Source organism: Larus michahellis, chromosome 3, assembly GCF_964199755.1.
Source record: "Larus michahellis chromosome 3, bLarMic1.1, whole genome shotgun sequence".
Taxonomy (NCBI): domain Eukaryota; kingdom Metazoa; phylum Chordata; class Aves; order Charadriiformes; family Laridae; genus Larus; species Larus michahellis.
The window spans coordinates 46,416,144-46,436,687 of NC_133898.1; the positions used below are offsets into that span (position 1 = coordinate 46,416,144).

At 39.5% G+C, this 20,544-nt stretch overlaps 1 protein-coding gene across 7 annotated transcripts in view; it reads left to right on the forward strand.

Annotated features, from left to right (window-relative positions):
• Positions 1-20,544, forward strand: part of PLD5 (phospholipase D family member 5) — a 185,297-nt gene that overhangs the window by 134,882 nt on the left and 29,871 nt on the right. For all 7 annotated transcript variants that reach the window (XM_074579990.1, XM_074579992.1, XM_074579987.1 and 4 more), the window contains one exon: positions 10,568-10,695. In XM_074579990.1, the coding sequence (XP_074436091.1) occupies positions 10,568-10,695 (128 nt within the window). The remainder of the gene's footprint in view (positions 1-10,567; positions 10,696-20,544) is intronic.

Genomic DNA, 20,544 nt, shown 5'->3' on the forward strand with positions numbered 1-20,544 from the left:
ATGAATGAGTGGGCAAGGGTAAGAGTGAAATGATGAACCGAGTATGAAGTGGGAGAGAGCGAAGGAGAGGGAGGAAGAAAGACGTGGGGAAAATAAAAGGGAGGAATGAATCAGATTAAAGAGGAGGGCAGAAACACAAAATAGAGTGATTAATTTAGGAAAACATCAGAAAAGAACGCTGGCAAAAAGTGAAGTGTGTTCTTGGTGGGCTTGTGACAACATAGATGAAACGAGAGAAAAATAATTGGAATTGAGCTAACAATGATCTGAAAAAAATAGAAAATTCAAAGGCTGACTTGGCAGAATAATAGGACAGGATCAAAGGGAAAAGAGGTAGGGAAAGATGCTGAGAGACAAGTGAGAAGTAGTGAAAGGAAATGACTGGGCCACTGGCAGACCTGGCTTAGTTCTGGCTGTGCCTCTGCTTTCCTTGGATGGCCATGGCCGGGTCAGATAGTGCTCTGGGCTTCTGGCAGCCTGAGGATATTCTAGGGCTGCTCAGAGCATCAGTTAATGAAAGTGCTGAGAAAAAATAAATTCTATTATGAAGGTACTGTAAAAATAAAAAGCAGTAGGCTTAGGACCAAAAAATACTTGCCCTCTGAGAAGGCATGCTCTGTCCTCTCCTCTTTGCCTGCTCTGCAGTATGCTATCTCACCTTCCAGAGCTGAGAGTTCTCCTTCACAGGAAGGAAACTGACAAAATCCAAAGCAGAGCTACAAATGTGAGGACCATGTTTTGGGAATGGTTGAACGAGTGTTATTATTGCTGTCAGCACATTTAGAAGTGTCTGTTGCCATTACTGGTGATTTTAGAATATATAAATATCACAATGAAATCACTTTGGTAATTTAAAAAGAGATAGGGATAAATAGTTGCTGTGGCTTTTTGTTAGGGATTTATCCTTGCTCATTCATAGAAGGCTGAGATTCTAATTCCTCATGTGTTAAGATGAAAAAATGTCCCTGAATTCTGGATATTTCATCTAGGAAGTATATGAAAAAATCTAGTGCTTTGTAATGCTAATCTAAGTAAAGAAAAGAGTCTTTGAAGGGGCATGGGGTAAGCAGTGTGTGAGTTTACTAATCTATTATATTTAAAATAGATTTCTTTTATAGTAAAAATATACACAATTATAATTAGGAAAAGAAAGCACGCCACAATCCAACTTTAGTAATGCTTTTACTGATAGTATTATGGTCTTTCTTTAAGCGGTAATATGCTTTGTCGCCTAAATCAACTAAGGAAGAAAATTACTTTTTCCAATCTCTAAAGCAATCACTTTTATAGCTTCATCTAGTAAATGAGCAGTTTACTCTCCAATAATGAAGGGCAAAAAAAGATGTGGATTTTTTTTTTTTAAAACATTCTATCAAATTTTGTTGTACTCTAGTTATCTTACAGACTCTACTGAATCATCAGACTCACAAAACAGATTTATACTCAGAAAATTCTATTTAGAGGAATGCTGAGTTCTGCTGAGGGGAAAGAATTGAACTGATCATCAGTGCTCTCATTATTCACAGTTTTATTCAAAATAATCTATGACTATTGATATGAAATACCTTAAATAGCTCAAAAAGAAGTGAAAAATACTGAGTAAAGTCAATGCAAAATGTGAGGATTTCTCTCATGTTTGCTGCATCAGGCAGCAAAACCTGTTGAGAGGGGCATGAAATGTTTGCTACTTTCAATAAAATTACTAGAGGGCAAGGAAAAGCTGTTTGGATCTTTTTAAGTTACGATAGATTCTTGTGCATAGACTCAATTTAATTTTATTTTTTCTAAGGTAGTCTAAAATAAGAGTCCTAAATTTTGTCCTAAACAATAAGGGCTTCTATAGCGTATATGATATGGAAATCACTGACTTCAGAGGCCAAACCCAGGTGGGAAAGTTGAAGCATGAGTTGAAGCGTGTCTGCTTTCCTGAATTGTTCCGTGTAGTGAACTGTAGTGTTGGCTGCTTGCATTTGTGGGGTACTTGCTTATCAAGTATCTACTGGCTAGCACCGTGTTCCAAGGACATGGTGACATGTGTGTGTCTTTATTAGGAATAGAATAGGTGTTTTCTGGTGGAAAATGTAGAATGTAAAATTCTACAGTAACAATTAAAAATCTTAAATAAAAAGTCAAGTGCACTCCACAGGTTTTAAGAAAAAGTGTGAAGAAAGGAAAGAACAGTTACAGTGCAAATAATAACTCACGGGTTAACAAGGTCAATTTACTTTTAAAATTCATGTTATCATATATTCTGCATTAGAGAAAGTGGTGTTAGGCTTCAAATCCTGTTTCTAAATGCTGGGGGGGGTGTGTGTTCACATGCGCTGCACTGCATTTTGTGGTTTTCCTTGTGGAATCTCAGTGCTTCTCAAAAATGAGAAAGGAACAATTTTCTCTGGAAGCTGTATTTCCATCTTTGGACAGATCAGAGGTTTGTAGTCGTATGAGTTTCTTCCTTGTTTGCAGTCTAAAATTCTGTGTGTAGGTTAATTAAATGTGCACACATGTGATTAATCAGTTGAGGTACCTGCTATTCACAGGGAAGCTGAAGTAGAGTGTGCCTGTGCAGAATAGATGCCTATTCTGTGGGTAAAGAGGAAACTTCTCTCTTATCTCTATGCAGCCGTATTTGTTACGGTTTGCCCACCCTGCGTTCAGAAAGATTTTTGACTTTTTGTCAGTGAATCAGAAATTATGTTTAGCTGGATGGGCAAGTACTACAAAGAAATATTGTCAGGCCTCTCTTTTGTCTCTCCTGTGATGTTGCATGGGAAGCGTTTCAGTTATACGTTGTGGTTATTTTTTCTGCTGAGTAAATCAAAAGGGCCTAGCAGGCAGCGCAAAATGCATTCACATGGGTGAGAGCTGTAACGCTTTTACACTGAACTCTCTCTACATCACGGTACTTAGCTGAGAAATCGGTATTTTGATTACTTGGACAAGCAACAAAGGCCAGCATTCGACATCTTTGAAGCCGCTGTAAGGGCGTATTTAAATAAATGTTACCTTGACATCCCAAGATGTCATTGAAGTTAAACAAGCAGTTGAAAGAAATTAATTCTGACCTTTCCTTTGTTCTCAAGAATCTGCCATGCTGCATCCAGTGAGCAAACTCTGCACACATGAGGATCCCCTGATGGGTCTTCTCTGGATCTTCTGTGTTACTGTGGACTTCTGTGGAAGCGTGTGGGAAATGCCATCCCAAGCAAATGCCAGCATTGCCCTCCTAGCTGCTTTGTTTGCACACGGCAAATGGTTACGCAAGATAAAAGGCAAACAAGTACTGGGACTTGCCACCTTGAATTTCTCAGAGGCCTGATTTTGAGAGGAACGGAGGCTGCCGTTGCGTGGGTGTACCTTTCAAGGGCAGCACTGGCATAAGCAGTTCCTGCATCTTGTTGGACCCAGCCACTTCTTCCCACACTTGCTCTGTGCCTTCAGTTGTGCCGGAAAAAATGTTTACAGACGTGTGGTGAGCTGGACTAGTAAATTGTTCTTCATTTGAAAGAACCATTTTATTTTTATTTATTTTTAACCTGGTTCCATTTTCTGATCCAGTTAATTCCTTGTACCCAGAAAAAGCTACTTGGGCCCAGCTGTGGAGGTGGAGGAGGGAAGGAGAAGGGTTGCTGATAATAAGGTCTGTTCATACCACTATTACTGGCGGGGGGTTTTGTTGTTTTAACCATGCCCGTTGTAATTCTGTAATACTTTGTTTTCAGACAGAGGGTTTTGTAACTCTCGTTTCTCAGTATTTCTTTTTCTTTCTGCTCTCTCCTGGCCCCATACTCAGCTCTTGGCTTCCTGAGCTGTGTGGACAGAGAAGTTTCTGGGGCTGAGCTGGCTCACAGAACCTATTTTAATCCACTGAATGAGTGAAAAACAAAGCAAAAAAACATTGGTGAGTTGTAGAGGATATTTTTCCTCTCTGATTGTGCAGGACAGAGCCCAACAACATGTTACAGTCTGCTGGGGAGGGAAGGGAACCAGGCGAGAAGCTGGCTTAGTGCCTGGAGAGGGGGCTGGGAAGTCAGCCGGCAGCGATGGAGACCTCTCTTCTCACACCCGCAACTCCGCAGGGAGATCCTTGACTGCAGTCCGTCTGCTCAGGGAAGCTCTCTCGTGGCAGCCTTTCCTCCAAGCTCCAGCCAGGCAGGGACACGTGAGCCAGCTGGGGAGCATGCCAGTGGAGATGAGTGGTGGTGACACACAGGGGACAGAGAGTGTTTTCCCTGAACCACCCATGCTGCAGCCCTGAGCCTATGAGCCCAGCCATTCCAGTAGCTGCTGCAGGCACTCGTATCTCTCCAGAGACAGGCCAAGAGAGGCCCACGAGACCATGAGAGCTACAGTCAGATTCCTCTCCAGTGCACTGATTTCCTCAAAATTATCTTTGTATTGGTGACCTCACATGGTGTCAAATAAAGCAACAAGCATTACAGTAATTGTTCGTGAAAATATCTCCATCAGAAACAGCTTCATTTTACTACAGGCAGCATTAACTTTGGGGGCTGATGTTTTGAGAAGCTGCATGTGCCCATAGTTCATGGCTAATTGTACATTGGGAGTGAGTGGGAATTTCATTCAGAGAGAAGATATGTTTGTCATGCGGGTAGTTTGAGTGCTGCAGTGTAAGGCAGGCTAAGGTGGGGTGAATGAAGCTGTATCATGAAGGCTTTCTGGGGATTGCTTGGGCTCGTACTAGAACATAATTTCTTACTATAATTTCATTTTTTGTGTGGCAGCTGTATATGGAGCTGCTAAAGAAAATGCATCAAGGTTTTTATTGTATACTTTTTCTTTTTTTTTCTTTTTCCAAATTACTCCAGGCTTAGGCTGATGGATAGTATATAATCCCAGATTGGATGCCATTCAGTCTTGGTAGTTTTTAAAAAGGGGGGTGAGGAACAGAGGGCAATGTAAACAAAACAGCTGATTCAAAGTTAAGGTATTATCATCAGAGATTTTCCTAAAAGTCCTTGAGTTTTGTCTCTTTAAAATAAGCACAAATCATTAATCCTTCTGGGGCCAGGCAGACTTTAAATTGCATTTCAAATCCAATATTCCATGAAGACCACAGAAATAGTGAATAGTCTAGTTTCTCTTTTAATCATTCAGAGATGTAGTAAAAATAACTTTGTTGTCAAGTTGTGCATTCCTCTGCTTTTGTACTTGTCCTCCTCTGAGTGCTGGCAGGTCACGCTAATGGGGCTTCTGGAACAACTCCAGACTTTTTGCAATCAGTCGAGAGAAAAAAGCATGAATATTCCTGGGGAGATGATCCTCTGCCTGGGTCACTTGTGTCTGCTTAATATGAGACAGCTACTCTGCCACTTGTGAACAGGGTATGGAAAACGCTGGATTTTTGTCTTGGTAGAATAAAAATTATTTTTATTAATGGGTGTATTTTGTGCTAAGGCTTGTAATCAAAAGCAAATAAATAAAATGAAAGCGTCTATTGCAAAATGTAGGGAAGGAGACATCTACTTTATATATCGGTATGTGTACACATTCATATCCTAGTGAGCAAATTGCATTTTGAAAAATACGTTTGGGACCTAGGGATAATAAAGGAACTTCCGTTGATCTTTCTGAGTTAGTACATGATGATTAGCTGCATCTATACTGATCTGAAAACTCAGTCTATTGCTCAGTGGCAAGTGCCGTGCGTGCTGCCTCCCACCCTTGTGGCAGCCTCCCAGAGAGGCTGTGCAAGGTGCCATGCCGGCTGCTCGGGCACCAGCTGTACTCAAGCGTGCATGTGCTTCTGACCCCTAGGGTTCATAGTATGGACCAGTTAAGTCTGCTCTTGCCTCTGGTATGTGGCCACCCTCCAAAAGGTATAGATCAAAACGTGTATCTTTGTGTGCCAAGTGACTGTCAGCAGTGGGGTGAAGCAGCTGACGTTCTCAGACTCCTTTTTAAAGGTCTCATTACTTGGATTGTTTGCTTGGGAATACACAAAATTAGGAGAGGGGAAAAAAACAGTGCTGTGAGCAAAGGGTATGGGCATGGTGATGAGGAGAGTTGAAGGGACCGCAAGAATGATCGAGCAGGGGAGGACAGCTGCTCCTCCTGTGGCCAGCTTGGTGGTGATGTGGAGAACAGCAGCTGGAAGACAAACAGTGGATTGGATGTGGTGCAGGAGCATTTCTCAGGTTCAAACTGCAAATATACAAGAGAGCTGTAAGCAACGTTGCTTTCACTGTCCGAACTCATTTCGTATACTAGCTCTTCCTTGTATCCTGCTGTCCCTTCTTCTTTGCAATCCCTCTACAACCTCCCTACTCCCCTATCCTACCAACTGCCCTGTGTAGCTCCCCCTGCCATCAGCTGTCATGCCTCTGCAGCCTGCACTTGACAAGCTGTTTTCCCAAAATGGGGAAGGAGAGGCATTCAAAAGCCCCTGTTCTTCCTCTCTGCCTTTACAACGCTCCTGCTCCTAGCAGGGGGTAGCAGAGCTCAGTCTGGCTCCATGACCCTTTCTCCTGGGGCTCTGCACAAGGCACAGTCCCAATATGTGCCATCACATCATGTATCTCCATTTCTCTCTACCCTCTTTTGTGCTGCGGCACTGTTTTCTACTGTCAGGGCTAATGAGGTCAGGACTCTTGATGCTTTTCTCGTGCTTGTTTTGCCTGTTGTGAATCACTGATCACTCTTGCTGCAACTTCCCAGATACCTCTGTCTGTCTCTCCTCTCAATTCTTGAGTCCTTCCCCTTTCCCATTTTTCTCTCTGGTTTTTAAAAACACTGTAGTGAAAGAAAGTTGTGAAGACAGAAGGCCAATTTTAGCCGTGGTACAAGCAAATGCAGCTTCTGTTTCTTGGGCGTTATGTTTGCTAACTCCAGAGTGAGTTTAGCCTGTAACTGGTGCTGTTGAAAACTGTTGGAGGCAGAACTTGCATGTTTGCTTTCCAGGCAGCTGTGATAATAGCAGCCTAAACAGTTGCTCTTTCTGGGTCGTCTTTACAAAAATGATTTACCGTATCCACCAGAGAGGTGATTTGACTCAGTGATGTTGCCTTTGTACCAGGAAAACCTGCTAATATCCTAGTCTGCTTGCAGGCGTTGGATCTAAAGCCTCCTTATGCCCCTTCTCTATGCTGTTGCATAAACCTGGCTCTGGAGGCTGAGCGGCAGCCCTGTGAGCCCCAGCCACTGCAGTCTGCCATGAAGAAGAGTCTCCCAGTTTGTGTTAGCTGCCTGGTGACCTTGCTTGAGCAGCAGTAAAATCCACAGCTAGCATATGCTGCAACACAATTGCGGTAAGATGCTCTTCTCAATGACACAGTTTTTCATGATAGAACGTATCTCGCAGATTTGATTGAAGTCTCCTGCTAACAACTTAGAGTTTTGACTCAAATATATAGAAAAGGTCCTAGCTTTAAGCTGCTGTTCTTGAAGTTACGCGTGCCCTGTAGCCTTCATGACGTTGTTAGTGGAGTATCTGAGAGCAGGCAGCTAGGCCAAATAGGATGTTGCAAGACTAGAAATGGTAAATGGCACTTGCTTGTGCCATCCTTCTTCTTTGGGATTACTTTGGGGATTGGATTTCTTTTAGAAATGGATGAAAAGTCAGTCTTTTTGCAGTACTACTACTGTCTTCTGTTTTCTTCCTCCATTATGAGACAAAGCAAGAGGCTAACCGGCAGCCTGGCACCTCCTGGCTACATTCCCATCACAAGGAGAAAGTCCAGGCTCTCAAGGGCAGAGTCCCCTCTGTGCATCCCAGACTACATCTCATCTCCCTTACGCAGAGTGCAAAACCTCCCCACCTAGAAGAAAAAGTATGCAGAGAAATGTCTGTTATGTAAAGCATGCTGTGATCCCTACACTGGTCTTTTTTTTTTTTTTTTTTCCTGCAGGGAGAGGGCAATCTGGCCCAGCCTTTAGAATGCACAGTTTTATGGGACAGGCAAATCCACTTGAGTTTTAAGTGACAGTGCTGGTTTTCTTTAAGATCTCACCCTGCAGTTTAATCTTCAGTGAAAAAAAAATTGTTAGATTGTCTGTCATCTATGTTAGCAATCAAGCCTACAAATTGTGCCTTCTGGTTGAACTCAGTAGACCCACAGCTTTGTGTAATTGAGACTGCAGCATGATGAAGAGTTCTGTTACGGCTTCACATATTGATCAGTCCAATTTAATTTCCTCAGGGGATCTGGACCACGCTAGGGATGATGGATTGTGTTGAAGGCCTGATAAGCCTATTTTAACAAAACATCTCAAGGGCTTCTGGAACAGAGGCAATTATCAATACTGATGCATGTTTCCTTTCATCAGAAGTTAAAGATTCATTAATAGGCTGCACAGCAGCTGCTGTTTGCAACACATGACTTTTTTTTAATTAACGTAGAGATACTGTTTCCTCAGGTCTTATGAGTTGGCTGTTTCCAGAAGGAAAAGAAATTGGGTTCCAGGTTTTGATTTTAATAGTATGTGTGATGGCAGTGTCTCCTGCACTGCTACATTCACTATTTTGGTAATTGAAGCCTAGATTATATTTTAGAGTGATAGTCCCATCCCACTGCTTATGCCCATCGCTCACGCCTACAAATCCTGGTGTTTTACAACTTTTGAATTTTGTGCCAGGTTACTGATGATGTCTGCTATTTTTAACGTTAGTATTACTGGTTATAATAGTCTCCTGTTGTAATTTTGACAATCCGCATTTTTGTTCAGCATTGGATATTTCAAAAAATTTTTTGAAACTATGTTGATTTTAGGTTCTCAGTTATGAGAAGGAAGCTCATTGTTGTTTCCAACTGTTTTACCTTTCCTATACAAAAATCCTAACATTTCATTTAAAACCTATTTGATGTAGGTGTGTTGTGGGTGTTAAATTCATACTGCTATTTAATGTTGCAAATTGGATGTATGGAAAGAAAAGATGATCAAAGCAAACTGCCATGTTAAACTTGATTTTAAACAGTTTTCAGATAAGCAGCTAGGAGTTTAGTGCCTTACAGAATTGTTTACCTTAGCTAGTAGGAGGAGGTGCTTTTGTTTCGTTTATTCATCAGAAAACAATTTAAACCATTTAACACCTGCTGTAGTGTTTTCTGATGTCTTTTCCATTTCACACACATTATCTCATTAATTAGCACAGTTCTGTTCATTAATGCATGGATTGAAATTCAGCAGCAACATGTTTCAAGGAAAATTGGTAAATACCTTTTTTTCTAAGCATAGATGAATGGGTGATACCTAAAAAAAACTGGAAAGATAACTGGATTGCAGGAAATGTAATTGTACAATGAACCAAATTCTGTAACTTGCTCAAAATCCTATCTTGCGTGTTTGGTGCTTCATGAAAAGTGGCACCTTACCTGACTTTTCTTCTTTTCGTGATGTCTAAACTTCTAGACTCATTCGTTCAAGTGAGAATTACAGTCTTCATAATAAAAAAGAAATATTTAGCACTGGTAACTGTCGCTTAAAATTGTGAGTCTAGTGTTCCTTAGGAGGTCAGAAATAGGAAGTTAGAGGAAAAGAAATATATTTTCATTCTCTAGGTATCCTGGAATTCTTTTGAAGTTGTGACTCATATCCAACCATTATGGGAATTCATGTAGATCCCATGGGAATCATGAAGATCCCATGGATGTTTAATGGGAGATGGCTGGTACCGTTACTGCCCTCCAGGCTGCTGTTTACTGTCACTTCTCTTCCCCAGTTACTGTCATGACTAAAATGTGAAGATGAGTGGGTTAATTTAAATTGCCTTCAGCAATGATTAATTCAAATTAGTCACCTAATCTCACAAACACTGGAGCACTGAAAGAACAATAACAATATGAGAAATCCCCTAAACTCACCTAATATTAAGTATATTCTGGATTTAGTCTTGCAAGCATACTGATAGGGCCAATTCAAACTTTCCTACTGATGTGATAGAGGCAACGTGCTTTTACCCGACAAGTAGCTCTTTTGATTTCAGTGGCCTGTAATCCTTATTAAAACTGTTCAGTTCAAAGTGGTGGGTTGAATGTCACAGATTGGCAGGATTAAGAGCAGTTTCATCATATTTTAGGCCTTTGCTTACTTCCTCACTCCTTAATTCTCCACCTATGATCTCTTGTCAGGGTCTGTTCCATGTGACAGCCCACCGTAGGCTCCCTGATCAAACCATGGCAAAGGAGTGGAGTCTGCTTTTCAGGAAAGGGTTGTAACTGGGTTTGTATTTTAAAGGTCGTTATTATAATATGTAGCAAATTTGAGTTACAGAGAAGACCTTTAAAGATAAACTGGTTTTACAAACATACAGTGCTGGAAAAAAATAGCAATTACTTAGTCCTAAAATGGAAGAAAATTAAGTAAACATTATAATGCATGGGAATGTTCCCCATACCTGCTTTTCTGGAATATATGTTAATTAACGTCTTAAATAGTGGGACAGTAACACTGTTTATCTTAGGTTTTAAACCTTAATGGTATGTTTAATTACATCTCTCACTAGTTTTGGAAGTTGAGGCCCTGACATGTGAAGTTGTTTCTTTTTTTAATAATGTAAATGATGTTATTTTAAACAATGCTATTTATTATTTTATCCTTAAATCTCTAGGTGCTGAAGTGTTGTACGTGAACATGTCAGCATATAACGAGGGTCGTCTTCAGTCATCTTTCTGGATTGTTGATAAACAGCACGTGTACATTGGAAGTGCCAGCCTAGACTGGAGATCGTTGGGACAGGTAATTTCATTGAAAAAGTCATCCTATACCCTTTGAGGGTATAATGAGGGAAAAAAGTAATGTTTTGAGGCCAGCAAGTGGAGATGGATAGCTTTCTTTTTCTGCTAGTTTGCTGGCAGAAGTGCCAGCATCAAAAACTGTGCTGCCACGGTTTTGATGACTCTTCTGTGTTGGCAAAAGTATATTACTATAAACTTTAAATCTTTTCATTGGAATAGCTATCCTCAACAGTTATACTTTGGGTTAAATTTTAAAAAATTGATTGCCTTTATTGATTTCTGCAATGATTTTGTTGTTTGTAAGTTCTGGTTTGCTTATTTAAACAAAAAACCAAAAACACGTGGGTGAACCTGTTTGAAAAAAAACCACTGTGGAAACTCCATAGTAATGTCATGAGCATGACCTAGTCCCTCTCATATGCCATTTAAATAAGGAAAAGGAAAATCTGGAAAGAATTCCAAATGGATAGTGGGTATTATCCTGAAATACCCACCATCTTTGTGGAGGGAGAGATTTATGGGTACAGAAGTCAATAGCATAATGTTTTTGAATGTTGTACGTATTAGAGAGAATTCCATGTTTTGATTCTTCATAAACAAGCAAGTTGGAGGACGTGCTCTAGGCCTCTTTGCTAACAACCAGTGCTGAGGACTCTCTACAGTCTGTGACCATTGCGAATGCATCATCAGTAATGCACCTTATTTGCTTTCTTGTAGGTATCTGTAGCTTTTTTCTTTCCTCAACAGTCTTGGGATTGTTAACAGCTGTAATGTTCATTTTTGCTACATACCACTGGCTGTGTGAGGCTGCAGTTGGTCATCTTTAGGGAGTGGAACCTGTGCTTTTAGATTTCACTAATTTCACACTGAAATGCATGACGGGGGGAAAAAGAAGCAGTCCTAGGTAGTCATTAGTTGCAGTAAAAAAGCTTACTTTTGAAATGTAAGCAGAATCTCAGAAACACATGAATAATTTTGAACATAGGTTCTAATGATTTTGTACAGAAGAAGGTGTGTGTTGGTTTTGTTGAAGCTCTTAAGATTTGTTTTGAGCTAAGAGGCTGAAAGTCTGAATAAAACCAAATGAACTATTTTAGTAAAGAAAGAGTGAGGTAAATAGATTTTTGCTGTTCCTATGTGTATTAATTTATTTGAAAGGTAACTTTTTGAATGTTTACAAAGGAATCTGGAAAACTGGTAGAAAAGAAGGATGCTGTTAGCAAACCAGAGAAAGTGGCCAAGAGGATGTTGTATTTCCAGTCAATGCAAGAACGTTTAGTTTGGGCTTTTGGACAGTTTAGAAATTAAATGTTTATATGTTGTGCCTCGTGAGCTAAGCTGTTCGTATGTCACAAGTAAAATAGCTCTTCACAGAACTATTTCACTTATAAATAGATTATACTCTATTTTAGCTTTGAAGCCTCTTCTAATTGGAGTTTTGAGTACCAGTGAAAATAATAAATACGGAGAAAAGAGGCACATCTACCCCACAGACTGTTATATTATTATATTTAATGATTGTGTTTGTGACCTTCATCAAAGATGCTACAATTCCTTATAGGTTTGGTCTTCTCATACTGAAGTAAATCTTAACTTTTTTAGTATGTGTACGTTAAACTTTGATGCCAGTTTTTTGTGGGCCAGTGTTTCAAATGTGATTGCACACTCTTAATTTTGTCACTCAATTTTCTGCGTGTGTTTGGAGATTTTTTTCATCTCGTTGTCATATAATATTATATTTTTGTATGTAATGATAATATGAAGCCCAGAAGAATATTTGTACAGAGCAAGAAGTCTATCTAGGTTTCAGTTAGTTAAGAAATGTACGCTGGGGTTTCAGAAGAGACGAAGGATATCAGAAGCTTGGCTCCTGTTGACATCAGATATGAGTATCCAGTTTTCTTACTCCAGAGTTACAGGTTAATAAGTCAGGGCAACTGTCAAAGAGATCTGATATGCAGTCCTAAAATAATAATCTGTCTTGAACTTTTCTTTTCACATAAGAGGCAAAATAGCACAGAACTCTGTAATTTTATTCTGAGTGCTTTCCTCAAGGAAAATCCTCTGCACACACGTGGGAACTGATCTTAAAACCCACTGTGAGCCAAGCCCTCACTGGGTAACACACCACCCATGGGTCCTCGTTATCAGAGTCCCAGTGTACGTGCAAATGACGGATCAGGTCTTCTCTTCTTCTTCTCTCTTCTCTCAAAGCCTAAACTAATAAGGACTGAGTTAAACTGGGAAGTAGCAGAGCAGATAGTGCCAGGCCTGTCCAGACCCATGCCCTTGCAGTCATGCTGCCTGCAGTAGCAGGGTAGAGCTGCTGCAGTTTTGCAGTGGGAGGCAGGGATCTCGCTGCAGATGCCACTACATGTTTCCTGTTATTTCCTGGTTTACCTGCAGGGAGAGGACCGTGAAAAGGCAGACTGGGCTGTTGGTTAGTCACCTATGGTTTCTTTGAAAGCTCATCCAACTTTGAGTAACACAACTTGTGGTTATTGAATCAGCAAACCACTTTGGCCAGTGTTACTAGATCTTGACAGCAAATCAAAGAATGAAGTAGGTCTCTGCTATTCTAGAAACATATGGTACTTGGGCCTATCGAGCACAGCAGTTGTTTTCTTACTCAAACAAAACATCCGGAATGAGTCAGTCACTTTGTAGCTAACAATGTCTCATTATTCAGCAGCATGGTTCCAGTGTAAATTATGTGAATGCATCCAGTTTTGCGTATAATAATGTGTAAAATGCAATTAAAAGCTTAAGATTTTAACTGTGCATGTTTGTCGTATCTTTTCATATGTCTTCCCCCATATTTTCTACGTGCATGTTTATTGCTTCCTCTGGACTGAACCTTTGCATACGTTCAGGACAGCACACTGCATAATTCATACAGAAGCATCTGCTTCTCCGGTGTGGCGATTGCCCTGGAGATGCAGCAGGTCTCTACAGTATTTCACTCTGAGCTACAGTCCTAGAGCCTTCCTACCTCTTGCTTGCTAGGGACCTAAAGATGTCGAAAGGCTTCTGTGACATAGCAGGTACAGAGCACTTAACATGTAGCAGCTCAGCATACTAGAGAATATTTACGCAAGGTTATTCTGGTAGATATAACTGTATTTTATTGCTATTTTGTCCCTTTGCAGGGGGATGGGAAAAAAAGTCTATTAGCGTCATTCTTCTCTTGGACCCCAAGTCTAAAGCTGAAATAATAATTTAACTTTTAACAGCTCTTTAGAAAACAATGTCAGGACTTGCGTGTTAAAAGATTTCAGCTTTGTTTTTACTATCTTTGTGGATAATTCTTCTCTACATTTATAAGCTGGACACTAGAAATCAGTCTCTTGTGAGGGTTACTGAGTTTTGTTGCCATTTTCTTGATTTCCCAGCACTGGCAAGAAGCAATACTAGTATTTCCTTTAAAAGTAAATTTTCTACATCAGGGAGAGATTTTTGTATGCTGCATATATTGCTTAGGGAATAACCTTTAAAGTTGCATATATCCTTGTGCCTTCACTGTCAAAGTTTTAATACTTGCCAGAGTCTCAGCCTTGAAATTATGGGCAAGGCTGACAGCAGACTATTACCAAGTTTGATCATTACTTTTCAAGTGAAACCATGTTTGGGGTGGTTTGCAAGTTTTACAAAACTCTAATAATTTTGGCTGAAGTCATCTATGCTACCAATCTGCTTCAGTCTGAAATCAAACCCCACAGGCAAATGAAAAGTACTGTATAGACTCCCTGAAAAAAAAAAAAAAAGATTTTACAAAGATTAGATGGTTTATTCATTCATAGTGAAATATTTTGTTCTTTTCTTCGTACGCATCTAGATTTTGTTTCAGGGATGCATCTTTTTCTGTTGTTATCAATATATGGCAAATATTGCCCAATCACATAGCCTGTTGAAAATTCCAGGTTCTGAAGAGCCAAGGTTTTACCACTTTCTTAGACAGGTACCACTTTCTTATATGTAGTAAGCCATGTAAAATTTTATCAGTGAAATATTCTTTCTACCAATCTAGTTTCTTTATGGTATATTTTTGTAAACTGATAAAATGGTGCAAAAACTGTATCAACAAGTCTTTCAGGTTTACCGGTTTGATGAAAGACTTCTGGAGAGTTGGTCTCTTGTTCTTTGTGGTGGCATTCTGACTATGATTTGGGGGCTGGGGCGAGGGGTGGTACTAGAAGAGGAAAATGATGAAGATAAAATTTTAAAACACATTTTGAACTTTTTGTTTTGTATAAGAAATCTATGTGATCAGCTATACAACTTACACTTCACTGATGTACATTTGGTAATGGATGCAATTGATAAAGTATTTTCCCAGAGTTCCCAGGCTCTCACCTACTAAGAATTTTGTTTTGTAACCATCAAACAAGCCAAGCAATGTCTTTGGGCCATAGCTGTGCAAACTACTTAAGTATATATTTAAGATAACGTGTTCGTGTCTGGTTTTATTCAGCAAAATATGTGCATCTATGTTAAAATGTTTGCCTGAAAAAGGATTCATTCAAACGTGCCTGAAATTAGGTACATATACTGATTAATTTTTGCCTGTGGTTTGAACTAATAACAATTGAGATGGGCATGGTGCTGTATTCTAATTCCTATTTGCTTGATCAGGTAGCTTATTCATGTACTTAAATCAAATTGGTTATATAAAAATTGTTATAATCCATAATATTAGTGCAGAGCAAGAGCTAACAAAAAGTGTCATATATTTCTTTTGTTTCATGACTCCCTCCAATAATTCCAGCAAAGCTTGAAAATGCATTTAGCTCTTTAATTCTCTCAAAAAATGTGAGGTGTATAGTACAGACAGAACCTTTAATCAGCTCAAGAAACACTTCTAGAGCTCTTTATGCTAAAAATATTTTTGGAAAAGTTTTATTCACACATGAATAATTAAATCCAGTGGGCAAACAACTGTAATGGATTAGTTAAACCAATTTAGAAAAATATAGTTATGTGCAACAAATAATCAGCCCTTGAAAAATTCTATTATTGAAAATTATTGAAACACGTAAAATTAATCCGATTGTCTTCAGTGGAAGTGGAACCAAGCTAATATTAAATACTCTAGTAAGCAAAAAAAAATAGCTTAAATAATGAATGCTAGCAGGTAGCAGGTAGCTAGGTGCACGTGTGGGGTTAGTGTCCAAATTTGAACATTCGGGCTCTCAAGCGTGCTGCTTGCTCCCTGTAATTGGTACAGTCTGACTGTAAATACCTGAACTAAAGGGAAGTGTCATGTCCAGTCTTCCACTTACTGAAGAGACATGAGACAGAACCACCAGTTAGGAGGTGGCTTGCAGCTTGTGCTCATGCATGGAAACTGTTTAGGCTGGGGGAAGAGTGAGTCTTGGTATGCCAGAAAATAAGGGGTGTGGAAAGAAGTGGTCTTGGAAAAAAAAAAAAGGGGGGCCTGAAAAGAAGAATGTGAAGTTTCTGGCTGGAGGAAGGATCCTGGAAATGGGGGAGATCTTGGAGATATGGGAGCTGTGAGGAGATGGAAGTCAGGAAATGCACCAGGGACACTGTCTGGAGATGCCTCAGACAAGTAACAGTGAGCAGCCATGCGGCAACAATGGACCCAACTTTTTGCCCAAGCATCCTGGGCCAGCAGCCACCTTCCTGCCGGGATGGAAGGTATGGATGAAAAGTACGAAAGATAATCAAGTAGTTGCAAAAGCTCTTGTCTCGTTGGTTCTTAAGCAAACCTCAATATCCAGATCCACTGCAAGTAGTCATTTAGTCTATCTTGCCTGTGACATCTTAAAAACATCTCAAAAAGCCCTACTTAAACTTTGGCTCAGGTGATGTTGAGGAAAAGTTCCTAACCAGACCCATGATTTTATCGCTTAGTTAGCTGTGCAAAAACTGCTAGCAAGAGGATTTTTCATTTTAAGATGCCTCTTAAGTGCATGCATTTTCTGGATTGTTCATTCTTCTGATTGTTTTAAGTTCAGACCAGTTTAAGCTGAATGGCTGTAAGATATAATTTTTTTTAAGGACAAAAAACCCAACCAAGCTGTAAAATGTAAATTCTTTTAAGGACAAAAAAACAACCATATGAACTTGCTCTCATTTTCCCACTTATTTTATGTCTCTCTTGGATTCTTTGTGTGATTTGTGTCACCAATACAAAGACTTCAGAAAGGCATTTGATTTCCCTTCATCTTAAAAATGCATCAGAAGGAGGACTGGAAAAATAATACCTGATGTCTTCATGTGTGTATTTATTTGTGAAGACACATTAATTCTTGGTAAAATGGGCTTCATGTTAGCAGTAACATTTTTTGACCTTGCTTCTTTCATGAAATGAGTTCGGGCAGTGTTTTGAATAGCAGAAGTTTATCTAATCATCTCTGTTGAGATGATTTGCTCTTGCTGCCTCTCAGCAGTGCCTTGGAGCACTTCTAAAGCTCCAAGTGTGACAGCTGGGTATCTGACAGGACTATTAAACAACAGTATTTCCTTTTCAGGCAGTTTCTTTTCCATCCTTCTCTTAGTCTCTTGTGGTTATAAGCTAGAAACTCCTGATTTTATCTGCATAATTTAAGGTAATTAGAAAATTAGATAAACTGTCCCAACACTGTTTATCAGGTTGGAAACAGTGACCTGTTTTATCTGAGGAGTTAGGTTTTTGCTTGATGCACCTAAGATGTTAAATAAATATACAGGAGGGCCAAAATACTAAAGACGGTAAGATATGTGACAGCGCGTGAATGAGAAACCCTCTATAGACTACTTTTTTATTGTAATGTAAAACGTACTCATGTCTTTTTAGAATTGACTCCTACAGTACATGAAAGTTGTAGCAATTATGAATTATCAACTACATTTGAAGAATGAGAAATAAGTTGCCCAATTCATTTATTCTGTTAATGATTCAGTTGAATCAACAGTCAGATTAGCTGTGTGAGATGTTAAGAGAGCTGTGAGTATTCATTATTCGAAAAAGGTTTATTAAGCATCTGTAGATACAGTAGATAAGCAAAGTCATGCTTTTTATGATAAACACGAATAATCTAGCGCATACTTACAGTGAAAGTATATTGGATTCTGAATTTTCTGAAATTAAGTACTCTATAGTTATTAGAGAAAAAAATGGGGGGAGGGGGGAGAACATACACACAAAAAAACAACAGCAGGTCAAAGGAGATATGCTTTTTTTGTGTGTCAATTTTAAGTAAAAAGTGACAAGCCAATATTTTGTTTTGTTTAGTTTGAATTAGTTTTTTGGACTCAGCTATAGAAGGTTTGCAGCAGGGTGGCTGCAGGAGCGCTTGAAATGTTGCTGCAAGTCTTCCCTGTTACCACCAGAGACAGGACAAAACTGGACTGAGAGATCCTGGGGGTTTCAGTTTAGTTGTTCAGGCTCTCCTTATAACAGGAAGAAAGGAGACAAAAGCAGCAGTTACAGTTCTTCTCTACTACCTTCCCCTCCTTTTGTCTACTGTGACAAATAGATCGATAAAGCCTAACCTCTTTTTCTTCCTACTCTGAGATGACAAAAGTTGGGAGATGAATATGGTATCTCAGCTACTGAGAGCCACATCTAAAAGGGCAGTTTTGGGGCAATTTTAGATTGTGGGAATATTGGAGGAGCAACCCTTTGATTGCTTCTGGGTGGTAAAATCAGTTAGAAGCAATCCATGTGGTTCTTTACTCAGAATTTTCATCCCAGTTATATTGAGGAGACTCATGTGCAAGAGTCACAACTCAAAGGCAACACTTAGGGAGTTACAAAATTTATTCTACGATTATTCCTTCTTCTTTTGGTCTCCATTTCTGGGGGTTCAGATCCAAATCAAAACTTTCCCAAAATTCAGGAAGCTCTGGAACACTGCCAGGAGCAAATGCAGCCCACGCTTCTCCTTATGTATCTCTCTCAGGGAAAGCGAAGTGATCATTTCCTCAAAGTATATCCTTGAAAACTGTAGTTTCTATTTATTTGTGTGATCAAAATTGTCCTCCCATAAAACCAATATGTAATAAATACTGGACTTCTATATACCTCAAATTACATCACGATGATCTTATTTGTTTCCAGTCTCCCCAAAATCCTGCTATCGTGGAGCCAAGACTGATCACTGAGACAGGATCTGCACATTTGCAGTTTCTGTTAATGGCAGTTGCATCCTATCTTGACAGAACTGCATAGAGCAAAAAGCACGCTAGAATCAGTCAGTCATTTTTTTGAACTTTTATCTAAATGAGTCTCTTGAAGTTATGTAATGGTGCATCTGGTCCTTTTGAGATAAGATACTTTGTCTGACAGTGGAATTACATCTTTTCACTCAAGCACAAGTTATATTAGAGAGTTTCCATTTGATATAATGTTCTTCTAGTATGAACTACAGTTATGTCCCTAATGTGCGCTTTAGACCATTGCCAATCCTTACCATCGTCTTCTAATAATTTGCTTAATTTTCTTACTGTCCCAGTGGTGTTCAATATCACATCGCTATTAGTAAATTGAGCACAGTCTCAAGTGTCCTATAACATGAAACAAGGCTCTTTCAACTTCATCATCCACCAAGGTTCAATCAAGCTCAGATGGGTAAATGTTAGCCTGAAAGTACACACAACATAATATCAGTATATTCTATCTAAATTCATATTTCTGTGTTGAATGTCTCATATATGAGAGAGAATGTCAGCTTCTAAAAAGTTGTGATATATTGTTTGCCATGTGATCTAATCCTTTAAAATACTTGTGCTGCTCATCTGATTTATTTCAATGGGATTATTTCCAGAACTAGCTAATGTTATAAAGGTAAAATAAAAGCACAGCCCAGATCTTTAAACATAGGTGAATGAGTCAAGATGTAAAGAAAACAGATCTAAGTAGATATTACAGAGCTGTATTAGTAATTAAATACCTTTCTTGCGTTTTTATTTCTTGTTGCATAGAAAGCTAGCTGGATTGTCAAAACTCTGCTGTGATGCTATTACAGCTTGTCCTTCAATAGACAGGCTGAAAATATGTTTATTATTTCCACTAAGAGCTTTTGGGCAGGGTCTCCATCTGACCAAATCTAGAGCAGTTTAATGACTGTTACCTTTCTCCAAGATATTAAAAATAGCAGCTTTTCTCTTTCTTTCCTCTTTTTTTTTTTTGAGGGGCAGGTGGGGGGAAGATACGTTGCTCTTGGAAATGTGCAGAACTCGCAGTATGCATTTATCATGGTGTGAAGTTTGTATTTTTGGAAGTCTGATGTTTTGTTCTATTCTTTAACTAGACAGGCCACTTTTTCTCTGTTATGTCCAGCAAATCAGGACAGTCAGCATTTCCCGTTAGGCTTACTCTGTTTGAAATTTATTATCTGACCATGCAGTATTTACAGATGAATCTCAGTGAAGAAATGGGCAGTTTGTCTCTTGCTAGCATTGCTGTGCACTGCTAACAGAGGGCTGGGTGAAGCTGGACAGGAACATGGGTAATTTGGCTGCTACACTTGTGTTCTGCATGTACTTCTGTTAGGGCCTGGTAGTGCTCTTGGATCTTCCTTGCTCCTGCAGGCTACTGCTTTTGTGATCTAGTGATTTGGAACAGCATGGGGCTCTCTATATACACCTTGCACTTGGAGCCAAAAAGACTTCGCATGCTTCCCTAGCTGGGCTAGTTCCTCTAGATGCAGAGCTGCTTCCCAGCTGCGAGGTGCTAGGAATCTGTTCCTGTTTATCCTACTGCTCCCACTGTTGTGCTCCATTCTCGCGTGCATCATCCGCATTATGTGTCTGTATTTAGTGTAAGGGAGGGCAAAATACAGCTTGCTGCATGTTTTTATTTGATCTCTTTGACTGTAGGAGTATGCTCATTACTCTGTCTCTG